The sequence below is a fragment of the Phyllostomus hastatus genome, unplaced genomic scaffold (assembly GCF_019186645.2).
Source record: "Phyllostomus hastatus isolate PE091 unplaced genomic scaffold, TTU_PhHast_1.1 phas_contig_254, whole genome shotgun sequence".
Lineage (NCBI taxonomy): Eukaryota > Metazoa > Chordata > Mammalia > Chiroptera > Phyllostomidae > Phyllostomus > Phyllostomus hastatus.
Window position 1 is genome coordinate 9,730,948 of NW_025333810.1, and position 12,897 is coordinate 9,743,844.

The 12,897-nt window shown below is 41.7% G+C and overlaps 1 protein-coding gene across 3 annotated transcripts in view; it reads left to right on the top strand.

Moving 5' to 3' along the window:
- Positions 1–12,897, top strand: part of KCNN2 (potassium calcium-activated channel subfamily N member 2) — a 393,097-nt gene that overhangs the window by 349,734 nt on the left and 30,466 nt on the right. For all 3 annotated transcript variants that reach the window (XM_045838087.1, XM_045838088.1, XM_045838089.1), the window contains one exon: positions 12,633–12,774. In XM_045838087.1, coding sequence (XP_045694043.1) covers positions 12,633–12,774 — 142 coding nt within the window. The remainder of the gene's footprint in view (positions 1–12,632; positions 12,775–12,897) is intronic.

Below are 12,897 nucleotides of genomic sequence, written 5' to 3' on the forward strand. Positions count from 1 at the left end.
GCCTGAGCACGATCTAGGGAGGCATTGCATGTTTGAATGAATTAATACACAGGGGTTAATCAAAATTCTATTTATTTCTTAAAAATACCCTTTCCCTTTACCCAAGAAGCATAACAACAAAATAAGCCACCACATTACAATGAGCATTGAATGTCATGCTGAGTGTAGATGTAGGTTACAGTCCTGCAAGTCGGGGGGTGCACTGTGCTTCTCAACCCCATTTCACTTTGGTGGAGAGAACATTCAGAAGAAACATTACGGCTGAACTAAAAAGCCATGGTATTAAGGCTTGATGACCTGAGCCCTGTGGCTCTCCTGCATCTGGTTTTCATGCCGGACAGTTTTCGTGTCATCCGACATAACAGCCTGTCACCCCATATGGCTATTTGATTTTTATTTTAAATGGGGTAAAATGAAATAAAATTAAGAAGTCCACATTTCAAGTGCTCATAGACACATGTGGCTAGGGGCTATTGAATTGGACAGCAGAGATATGGAACATTTTCAAATTTTAGGCAGAAAGTTCATTTAGACAGTGCTGTAATGAAGTTCATCCTTCCCATTCTAACTTGTATGTTTGCAGGTCAGACACTCCTATCAGCTGCCTCAAAGCCTGTGTAGAACACATACAAATGCTTTAGCCCCCAGGGTACCCCTGTGTCTACCAAGCTCTGAACAGACTAATTTTTGATTCGGTAAATGGAGGAAAAAGCTGGTGTTGACCCTGTTGACCTTTACCTGCATAGCTGGCTCGCCCTTCATCTAAGTTCACCATACGGAGGACTTTGTGCTTTTAGATCCCACTGTTGCATTTGGCTAAGGGTTTGACTGCTATAATCCTAATTTTAATGGAAGGAAATGTTTCTGGGCTTGGAAGGCTCATATTTGGTTAGTACAGTTGAAATGGAATACAATTTAAGAAGGTCCGGTCATTGCCATGTGTTTGTACTGAAGAGATGGCTGGCACCACGCACTAAGCCTAAGCTCATGGGCTTGAGTTTTGTAATTCTGGTCCCAGATGGCCTGAGTTGCCTGCCAACCGCTCAAGTGCATAGGTCATTTTCCACAGAGGCTTCCTTTCGCAGTATTCTCTCTCTCTCTCTCTCTCTCTCTCTCTCTCTCTCTCTCTCTCTCTCTCCCTCTCTCCCTCTTTGATTCCTGAATTCTCTGTGTAACAAAGTTAAATCTCACCAAATTGGCAAGCTAACATTGTTTGAGGGGCAATGTTGCCATACTTGGCATCAGTGGTCATTCTCCCAGTGTATTTTGGTGAGCTGAGTGTGTAGACCACTTTACTAAGAGTGCACTCTCTGCCTTGCTTCTCCAGGAGATACCCATTCAGCCAGGACATGTTTTGATTACCTGCGTATATCCCTAAAATACTAAAATGGGAAAGATGGTGAAAGAACTTTGAGTTGCTTTTCTGTTCTCACTTTTCTGTTCCAGTTGTAGGTGGAGACTCAGTTGGAACTAGTGAATGCTGTGATCGATGTGTGCCTGATGCTAGCAATGAGGCTGATTTTGTAGTATGTTTAATGTTAGGAGGCTGGCTGGAGTCAAAGCTTTCTGAGTTTTCATGGTTTAGGTAGGGATTTTTCCTCCACCATTATTTACATTTTTTTTTCAAACTTTTATTTGCAGGAGTTTCAGCTGTTTATTTACTCACTTTCATAATTTTCAGCCTTTTTCGTTTTCTTCTTATTACCCTACCCACTCTCCTCTTTTCTTCATTCATTCTTCTTTTACTTTCTGCTTGCATACATTTTTTTCCTACATTGGGGACATGTTTCCATTGCAATTCAGTGTGACTGTTTCTCTTCTGAGGACTTCACACAGTGGGGGACTGAAAGGCCCATGGAGGTGGGCTGGGTGCAAAGAAGCTCTGCTCCCGCCCCTGCTCTTCCCGGGAGCCCCATCCTGCGCTGCAGTTCAGTGCGTGATGCGTCGTGTTGCAGTCTATATTTTAGCTGCCCGTGCTGAGTCAAGCAAGGTGCAATTAGAAAGCAATCTAAGACTAATTTTTAGAATTGAAGTGGGACATTTAACCGGTAAACCTTGAAAATGACCTTCGCGGTCCTTCTCTTCAGCCTCGCAGGCAGCAGCCACCTTCAGCTCCGTGTCCCCGAGAGCTCTATCAGCACTCTCGGTTTGGTGGCTCAGTTTTCCGACTCTCTGCTTCTTTCTCTCTGAGGAATAAAAGGATGACATTCAGGAATGTTTTGCTTCCCTAGAAGCATAGCCTGAAACTGGGAAGTGCTGGAGGCTATGACTTCTAAGTAGGAAGTTTTCGTTTGCTGCATTTTAAAAATTAAAAATTTAGAATTCATTTATGATAATTGCCCATTGTCAACGTGGCACCCTGGAGCTGGGTTGGTTTGCATCACCGGATCTTTTTCAGTTGACTGAGAGTCCTACACAGCAGCCCCGTCAAAAGTTTCTCAGGAATACGTGATAGATTCTAGACAAGGAAATGCCCCTCCTCTCCGCAACCTGTCCCCTGAGGCTGGACACTCCAGTGTTGGTGGGAGGAAGGGCACCGAGGAGGCAGGAGAACAGACTGGCCCAAGAGGGTTGCAAGCTTTTTCTTTTTCTTTTTTTCGTCTGGACTTCTTGTCACTGAACATCCCTTTTTCTTCCCACTCGCCTTACTCATGGACTGACATGCCCTCATGCCATGATGCCTTTGCTCTGCCAAGGTAACTCCTGACTCACTGCCTCCTCCCCTTCTTCCTTTCTGCAGCCCTTTTGCCTCTTCTGCACCTTAGTGGTACCAGTCACTGTGTTCACTGGCAGTGAGTGACAAAGGAATGTGGGGCAGGTAGAAAGGAGCAAAACTAAAAGCTGCTTGTGCTGGGAAAGCCTGACATTTGTCACCTCATCTGTGTGCGAGAAGGTATACTCACAAAAGTAATGACTTTTCTTTGTCTACTTTCACACAAATAGAGAAGGCTTTGGTCCATGGAGAACACAAAAATGAGAACTGATCAAGCAGCATTTGGATGGTACTTCGTACGCTCAGTGCTCACAGCCATCCTTTGTGTTTCTGGTGTGAAGCTCCTGAAAAGGAGACTCAGATATTAGGACTCACAAGCCCTGGGTCATGAGGGCATTAAGAGGCGGGTCGGGACCCTCTGAATCCAGAGCAGTCCTTCTTTTGACTCAATCTCAGATTAAGTAAAAGACCTTGACTTTTGTATCTTCAAATGCTGGTTCAATTCTAACATGGCCTAGTTAGAAAAATCCACAGGGGATTTTTTTTTCTTATAGATGTAGGAAATAAAGCCTGGTCTTTTGTTGAGAGAGTCTTGGTTGGAGTGGGAGGGTGAGAAATACGGAGATTTGCTGCCACCTCAGACTATGTTAGATTCCATCTAGCAGAGTCAGTGTCCAGACAGGCAGGCACGCTCACCTGGGGGACATCCCTAAGAGGGCTGCTGGGTGTAGGCGTGGCCCAGGCTTGTTTTTATCTGAGTGGTTCCCATTTCCCATGTGGAGCAACACGCACTTCCAGGATGATCAGGAGGGTGGCTTTCACTTCAAGGTGTTCACAGCAATGTCCACTTACACCCCTGACTCTGCTGCCGGTCAAGCCAAACTCAGCAGAGCAGCCTAGGAGATAAACTGGTGTGGCACTGCCACCTAGTGACTGCCGGCCCCACTGCTCTCATCGGCCTCCCAGGAATGTGAAACCTGTCTGCTTGCTGCCACGCACTTGGAAAGTCATGATGGGTAGACACTGAGTCCCCGTGGGTAAGCTTTAGTAGTAAGCTTCTAAGACCATAGCTCACTGGAGATTGGAGACATCTCTGTCTGCAATCAGCAGAGCCTGGCACTCATCCGACATGAACTGTATCGTGTTTTTGCAAAATGGACTACTTGGTAAGGGAACCTTAAATTTCAGCTGAGCCCGGCTCCATCCTTGTCTCCTGGTCTTCCACCTTCCCCTCAGAGGAGCTGACAGTGCGTGCAAGATGCCGAAAACTGCAGGAGCTGAAGGAATGGAGGTTGCCCCAGAAAATTAAAATAACTACTCGTTAAGAACTTAGTAAAGGGACAGAAGAAAGTAAGAGAAACTTGGTTAGAAATACTGGCTAGCCCTGGTTATAACATCACTCTGAAACATCTTTCTTTCATTGCCTGGGAAGTAGTGAGAGCTTGAGAGTATAATTTGTTCCAAATTCTACATTTTGTAGCTTCACTGCTCTCCAGATTTTCCAATGGTCTTTACAGACTTCCAGCTGCCCTGAAACTGTGGACTGGTTGTTCTCAGCAGCAGTCGTACTGGCCACACGGGCCATTTTGTAAATCTGTGGAGAAGGTTTTCTTGCTTGTCGCTGGGTGGGGCCAGGGACACTCTGTATTCTGTCCTGCATGGGACGCTTCTCTCAACAAAGAACTGTTCTGCATCCCACCTGACCTTGGACTGACCTCCTGGACATTCTGTGTACAAAAATGGTGTTTGTAATTTTTTTTAGCTTAGACAGACCCATTGTAAATATAAATAAAATATTTTCACTCAGTTGAAATGTACATTTAACTTTTGCCTAATGCTATCACATAAGAGTGTATAATTTAAAGGAAAGCTGTCATTTGTTTCCTTTGTAATTTGACCAGCAGTTCTTCCTATCTCAGAAAACCACAGCAGCTGTGGCAGGGCCCCTGCCACACAGGAATTGCCAGACAACACACAGCCCTCAGACCAAACTGCACCCCAGTGCTTTACATGTAGATGCCAGCAGCTGACTGCTTCTTATGTCCTCCAGCTTAGCCTTGCCTGAGTGTTCAGATGTCGACATACAGGGTGCACTGTCAATTACTTCTATTTTACATCTTCACTTGACAGTTAGGATGCTGTGTTGGTTTTTGTTTTATAAATCACACCTATAGATAAGTTATATTATCTGAATTTATTTCAAAATATTAACAGAGGACATTGGGTCTACTCGGGTTGAGAGCCACTGATTAAATGGAATTTTCCACTCGGGATCTCTCATGGCATACACATGCCCTGGGGTTTTTCTGAGTCTCAATCTCAGGACCCAGATTTATTGCCATAGCTCTCTGTCCCAGAAGTTTTCTCCTAAATCTGAGCATATTCCACTAAACCCTGTTATCCAAAAAAGCCTGAAAGTTGCTAAGACTTTTCAGATCTGTTTAGAATGTGTTGATGTGATACCACTGTGTTTCTAAAGGTTTTTTGTTGTTGTTCTTTGGTTTGGTTTGGGGTTTTGATTGGTTGTTTTGGGATTTCTTTTTTTTTTTTATTTAGTTACAGTTGACATACAATATTATGTTAGTTCAGAGTACCACCTAGTGAGTAGCTTATGAAGGGATCACTCAGTAAGTCTAGCGCCCATCTGATACCACAGTTATAATACTGTTTCTGACTGTATTCTCTATGCTCTATTTTATATCCCCATGACTGTTTCCATAACTGAAAATGTGTACTTCCTAACCCCTTTCCCTTTTTAAAATAGTCCTCCAAACCCTCTCTCTCCTCTCTGGCAACCATCAACTTGTACTTTGATCTGTGAGTGGTTGTTTTGTTTGTTTATCTGCTTTGCAGAGTCCACACAAAAATGGAGATCATATGGTATTTGTCTTTCTCTGACTAACTCATTTAGCATAATACCCTCTAAGTCCATGAATGTTGTCACAATGGTAAGATTTTATTTTTTATGGCTGAGTAATATTCCGTGGTATATGTGTACCACCTCTTCTTTAAACATTCATCTATTGATGGGCACTTAGGTTGCTTCTTGCTATTATAAATAACAAGAAGAGTAGTGAATATAGGAGTACAGATGTCTTTTTAAATTAGTGTTTTTTATTTCCTCAAATAAATACCCACAAATGGGATTGCTTGGTCATATGATAGTTCTATTTTTAACTTTTTGAGGAACCTTTATACTGTTTTCCATAGTAGCTGCACTAATTTACAATCCCTCCAGCAGTGCAAGAGGGTTGTCTTTTCTCCACATCCTCGTCAAAACTTGTTTTTTGGTGATTTATTGATGACAGCCATTCTGACAGATGTGAGGTGATATCTCATTGCGGTTTAATTTGCATTTCCCTGATGATTAGTGAGGAGCATCTTTTCATTTGTCTATTTGCCATCTGTATGTCTCCTTTGGAGAAGTATCTATTCAGGTCCTCTCCCCATCAATTGTTTGTTGCTTTTGGTGGAGTTGTATGAGTTCTTTATATATTTTGGATATTAACCTTTTATCAGATGTATCATTGGTGAATATCTTCTCCCATTCCGTCAGTTGTGTTTTCATTTTGATGATGATTTGCTTCACTGCAAAACTTTCTAGTTTAATGGATGTTGTACAGTTTATTTTCTCATTTGTTTCCCTTGCCTGAGGGGACATAGCAAAAAAATATAGGGGTGTGTGTGTGTGTGTAAATTTGCTGTAAGATATATCTATCTATCTTGGTTTTGGGTCTTACATTTAAGTCTTCAATCCATTTTGAGTTTGTTCTTGTACATGGTGTAAGAAATTGATTCTGCTTCATTCTTTTGCATGTGTCTGCCCAATTTTCTCAACACCATTTATTAAAGACCTTCTTTATCCCATTGTAGGTTCTCACCTCCCTTATCATAGATTGACCATATAGGTGCAGGCTTATTTGGGGACTATCTGTTGTGTTGTATTGATCTATGTGTCTGTTTCATTCCAGTACCCTGCTGTTTTATTACTATAGCCTTGGAGTATAATTTGATATCAGATAGCATGATACTTTCAACTTCGTTCTTCTTTCTCAAGATTGCTTGGACTATTTGGGGTCTTTTATGATTCTATATAAATTTTAGGATTATTCTAGTTCTGTGAAAAATGCCATTAGTATTTTGATAGGATTTGCTTTAAATCTGTAAAGTGCTTTGGGTAGTATGGACATTTTAATGTTGTTAATTCTTCCTATCCATGAGCACAATATATGCTTCCATTTATTTCTATCTCCTTAATTTCTTTCTTCAATGTCTCATAATTGGTTAAGTACAAGCCTTTTACTTCTTTGGTTAAATTTATTCCTAGGTATTTTATTCTTTTTGATGCAATTATGATTATTCTCTTAATTTGGGATTGTTCTCTTAATTTCATTGATCTTTTCTATTATTTAATTTTTTAGGGTCTATTTTGTTTATTTCCACTCTGACCTTTGTTGTTTCCTTCCTTCTACTCACTTTCAGCTTTCTTTGTTCTTTTTCCAATTCTTTTAGGTATAAGGTTAGGTTGTTTATTTGATTTTTTTTTTCATTTCTTGAGGTACGCTTATATTGCTTTCAGAACTACTTGGGCTGTGCCCCATAGATTTTGGATCGTTGGGTTTCATTTTCATTCATCTCAAGGTGTCTTGATTTCCTCCTTGATCTCGTTGTGAACCCCTTCATTGTTTAGTAGCAAGTTATTTAGCCTCTACATGTTTGTGTGTTTTTCAGTTTTCTCCATTGTGATTGGAAAAGTCACTTGATACAATTTCAGTCTCCATACTGTACTGAGACTTGTTTCATGGCCTAACATGTGGCCTGTCCTGGAAAAGGTTCCATGAGCACTTGAGAAAACTGTGTATTCTGCTACTTTGGTATGAAATGTTCTAAAAATATTAATTAAGTCCATCTTCTCTAATGTATCATTTAAGGCCACTTTTACCTTTTTGATTTTCTATTTGGTCTATCCATTGATGTCAATTGGGTGTTAAAAGTCCACTACTATGACTATAATTTTCTCCATCTCCTCTTTTATGTCCACCAATCTTTGCTCTGTAGATTTAGGTGCTCCTATGGTGAGTGCGTAGGCATTTATAAGAGGTCCAACCTTTTGTTGGATTGATCCTTTTATCATTATAAAATGCTCTTTTTTGTCTCATGTTACAGCCCTTGTTTTAAAGTCTCTTTTGTCTGATATAAATATTGCTACCTTAGTTTTGTTTTCATTTCCATTTACATGAAATATTTTTTATATCCATTTACTTTCAGACTGTTTGTGGCTTTCAATCTGAAGTTTGATTACAAACTTGTTACAATTAGGTTTACAGATCTTGTTTTTAATCTATTCAGCCACCTTATGTCTTTTGATTGGGGCATTTAGTCCATTTACATTTAAAGGGATTGTTGATAGATATGTAGTTATTGACATTTTATTGACTGTTTTCTGATGGTTTTTGTAGTTCTCTGTTCTTTTCTTATTCTCTTGCTCTCCTTTCTTGTATTTTGGTGACTTTCTATAATATTGTGTTTGGATTTCTTTCTCTTTATTTCTAGAATATCTCGTGTTATTTTCTGGTTTGTGGTTACTGTGCACTTCATATATACCAAGCTATGTTTACAGCAGTCTACTTTAAGTTTATGGTCACTTAAGTTCAAAGGATTTTATTCACCCCTTGACATTTATGTTTTAGTTATTCTTTTTTCTTCTTTTTTGTGTCTGTGTATCCCTTAATTTATTGTTATAATTATACATGATCTTTCTACTTTTGCCTTTTAACCTTGGTACTAACTTTATAATTGGTTAATCCACTGCTTTTATGTGTTGGCCTTGTCAGTGAGAATATTTGTCTGTCCTACATTTTCTATTTCATTTATTTTTATCTTTTCTTTTCTTTTTAAACAAGTCCCTTTAACTTTTCTTCTAATACTGGTTTGGTGGTGATGAACCTTTTTTTATCTTTTTCTTGTCTGGGAAACTCTTCATCTCTCCTTCAGTTCTAAATGATAGCTGGCTAAGTAGAAGAATCTTGGTTGTAGGTCCTTGCTTTTCATCACTTCGAACATTTCATGCTACTCCCACTTCACTGCAAAGTTTAGAAATCAGCTGACAGTCTTATGGGAGTTGCCTTGCACATAACTAACTGCTTTTCTTTTGCTATTTTTAAGGTTCTTTCTTTGTTAATCTTTGACATTTTAATTATATGTCTTGATGTGAGCCTCTTTCATTTAATCTACTTTGGGATTCTTCATGGACATGAAGTTTATTTCTTTGGCCAGGTTAAGGAAGTTTTCAGTCATTATTTTTTTCAAATAGATTTTCTAGTCCATTGTTTTAACCACTTGGCCATGACTACCCTTTCACGTAGGTTTTTAATGCCTTGCTCTCACTCTTCTCTTCCTGGCACCCCTGTGATGTGAATGTTGGTCCGCTAGCAGTTGTCCAGGATGTCCCTTAAACTATCCTTATTTTTTGTGGGTTCTTTTTTTTCTTTGTGCTGTACTGATTAGGTATACATGACTTTTCTTCCAAGTCATGGATTAGAGCCTCTTCTTTTAAAAAAAAAATTTTTTTTTTAGTTACAGTTGTCCCCATTTTCCTCCCATTACTCTCCTCTGGCCTACCCACCCCCACTTCCCATATTCAGTCCCCTCCCCCATGTTGTCATTGCCCATGGGTCCTTTATCCGTGTTCCTTGATGACCTTTCCCTTCTTTCCTCCATTATCTCTCTTCCCCTTCCTCTCTGGTCACTGTCAGTTCTTTATTTCCATGTCTCTGGTTCTATTTTGCTTGCTTGTTTTGTTGATTAGGTTTCACTTATAGGTGAGATCATATGGTATTTGGCTTTCACTGCCTGGCTTACTTTACTTAGAATAATGCTCTCCAGTTCCATCCATGCTGAAGGGTAGTTCTTCTTTCTTCTGCTGCATAGTATCCCATTGTGTAGATGTACCACAGTCTCTTCTTTACCTAAGTGACTATTGTTCCTTTCTAATGCAGTCTTCATTTGTTGTTGTAGTCTTCATTTTTGACTGTTTTTATGTTTATATCTCCATTTTTATGTTCTTATTGAATTTCTCACTGAGTTCCTCTATTTTTCCCCTAAGTTCACTGAGAATCACCAGTGTTTTGAATTCTTCAAGTGGTAGATTGCTTGTCTCCATTCTGTTTATTTTTTTTTTAGTTTTTATTTATTTTTATAGAGGGGGAGGGAGGGAGAGAGTGACACATTAATGTGTGGTTGCCTCTCATGCATGCCCTACTGAGGACCTGGCCTGCAACCCAGGCTTATGCTCTGACTAGTAATCAAACCAGCACCCCTTTGGTTCACAGTCCAGCACTCAGTCCACTGAGCCACACCAGTCAGAGCAATTTCAGTTTATTTTTTTTGGAGTTTTGTTTTATTCCTTCATTTGGGATGGTTGTCTTCTCATTTTGGCTGCCTTCCTGCATTTGTTTCTATGTATTAGGTAAAGCTGCTATATCTCCTGGTCTTGCCAGAGTGGCCGGCCCTGTGTAGTAGGTGTCCTGAGAGACCCAGGGGCACAACGTTTCTGGCCAACTGAACTGTTTATTCCAGGGTCGTAAACAGTTCAGTTGGCCAGAAACTGGCCCTTGTGTGGGTCGTGTGCGCCCTCCTGTTGTAGTTGAGCCTGGATTGCTGTTGGAAGATCAGGAGGTGGGATTGATCCTCAGGCTGACTGGCTATAAGGAATGACTGGGTCTCCCCCAGACAAGATGTCATGTGGCGGCTGACCCCACAGAGTGGAATTTGCTTTGGCGGGGCTCTGATGCCCGTCCAGTCTGCCTTTTGGGTGTGGCATTTGCACAGCTCGTTGGCTGGTACTCTGGTGTGGTCTGAAGCCAGTCACCAGGAATGTTAGCTCTGGAGCCTCCTGGGTGGGGCTCTGATGCAGGCTAGTATCAGCCATGCCCGTGGTCGGCCCAGGTTAAGAATCCAAAGCTAAGGTCTAAGGGTCTTGTTTGAAATGAAAAGCGCATGCTCCCACAGAAGCCCCATTACAGAAGCCTAGCAGGCTCCCACAGCCATTCACAGAGCCTGTGAGCTCATATCGTAGCTGAAGTACAGCATGAATCACATCACCCTACTCATATCCACATGTTATTTAATGGAGTTTCTCTGGAGAAATGCACTTACCTGTCTTCCTGGCAAGCTAGGCATACCTCTCGGCCTTCTTATGGGTGATGATAGCCTCTCTACCCAGACATTCTGGGAGGAAGAGACTGCACAGCTAGAACAGGGTGGCAGTCTCCTGTGGCAGAATGGTGGAAGATTCTGTCCTTCTGACACCAGAAACTCCTCAGCAAGGGCTGGCTGCCTGTGCACGTGCCTTCTCTATCTCTACAATGATTGTTCTCACTATCCCTTACTCGGGGGATCCACCACTCTGGCCAGGTTTTCTCTTTCCTTAGACCAGAGTAACTGGAAATACTATTTTGTAGCTTCTCTTACTTATTTGGAAGAAAGTAAAGGTATAGAAGTGACAAGCACGGGCCTTTCTGTATCCAAAGACAGTAAGATCCACTGATACTATAGAGGAAAGCTCATATTCTGTGAACCTTCTAAACTTTTGGTTATAGCAGCAGGAACCTTGCCATGAAATGAAGGACAGGGAGAAAAGGCACAGAGACTCCCTTGGCCAGTGTAGGTTGTGTATGGGGTCAGCCTTGGCTGGGGCTCAGACCAGGGGCAGCCTCCTGCCACCACAGCTCTGGCAGTACAGAAAGTCAGGTAGAAAGGTAGGACTGAGTGCGTGCAAGCCAGGAAATGATCAGCTAGCTCTAAGAGCAGCACACAAAGAAAGGAAAGCCCTCCCTACAGGTATCTGAGAGCTGGGCAGGAAGGGTGATCCTTATAAGAAATTGGGTGATGAGCAAGAAATTCCTATAGTGACCAGAGTCCAGAGTTTGACTGTCATGGGGGCGAGAGAAAGGCCACTCTGCCACATGACTACACAAAACAGCAACCAGAGCAAGTTCGCCCAGGGGAACGGCTCACACGTCCTTGCTGTTGTATGGATGGTGGCTAGCAGGGTCCCCAGAGTGGGCCAGGTTACCGTTTAGTATTGCTAAATCAAGCAGAACATTATAGGATATGTTTCTGATATAAACACCTTCCTCCCCACTAGAAAACAATGACACCTCAAAGGATAATCAGGATAAGCTGTATTCCTCCCCTTCTTTTTGATTACAGCTCTTTGTGTACAGCTACTGAGGAAACAGCTTTTACTTAGCTCTGGTTCTCAGCAGGGACTGTGTACAGATCAAAGGTACAGATTTTGTCTACAAGAAGCACAACTAGCACAGGCCCCCCAGGTCCACGGTGCAGCACAGTGCTGGGGCGGAGAAGCACACAGGATCCTGAGAGAGCCCCAAGGAGCGGCTGGGGCCAGAGCGGACAGAAGGGGTCCCACTTGAATGTATTTTGAAAGATGACTAAAAGTTAGCCAGTTAGGGAAATAAAGTTTGCAAAGGAAAATCTTAAGCAAAGGGACCAGCATGGCTCTCTCTGCTACAAAGGTGTGGAGTGAGATTGGGTGGCTGCACATTGTGCTGTAAATCCGACACATCAGTGGGCCTCAAAGAGCGATGAGACGTGACCAGGGACCAGGGCAGGGTTCAAGGATAAATGTACACTTATCGGTTACACCAGTGAGAAAACCATTTTTATATTTTTGCAGTTTCTCTTTCAGGTTGTTTTTGAAGTGGAGGAATGCTGTGGTCTTTCAGATTGCATAGGTGGAACCTCAATTTTACTTATAATTGTGAGCCTTGGAAAACCTCTAAATAGAGCAGTTTATGGAAGATGCTTCGTGAATTCACTGAATTGAATCAAACTGGCCTTAGCAACCACACTGCAGATTAATAATAAAGGCCTGGCTTTGTTTGCTATTTTTCAGATACCATGATCAACAGGATGTTACTAGCAACTTCCTTGGAGCGATGTGGTTGATATCAATAACTTTTCTCTCCATTGGTTATGGTGACATGGTACCTAACACATACTGTGGGAAAGGAGTCTGTTTGCTTACTGGAATTATGGTAAGTGTCTTTTTACTTTCCATCTCTTTTGTTTATACTCAGGGAGGCACTTAAACTGTTGGGTCCATATGCAGAAGTCAGTATAATAAATCCAGTCTGTGTTGGGAGAGAACATCCACAGTT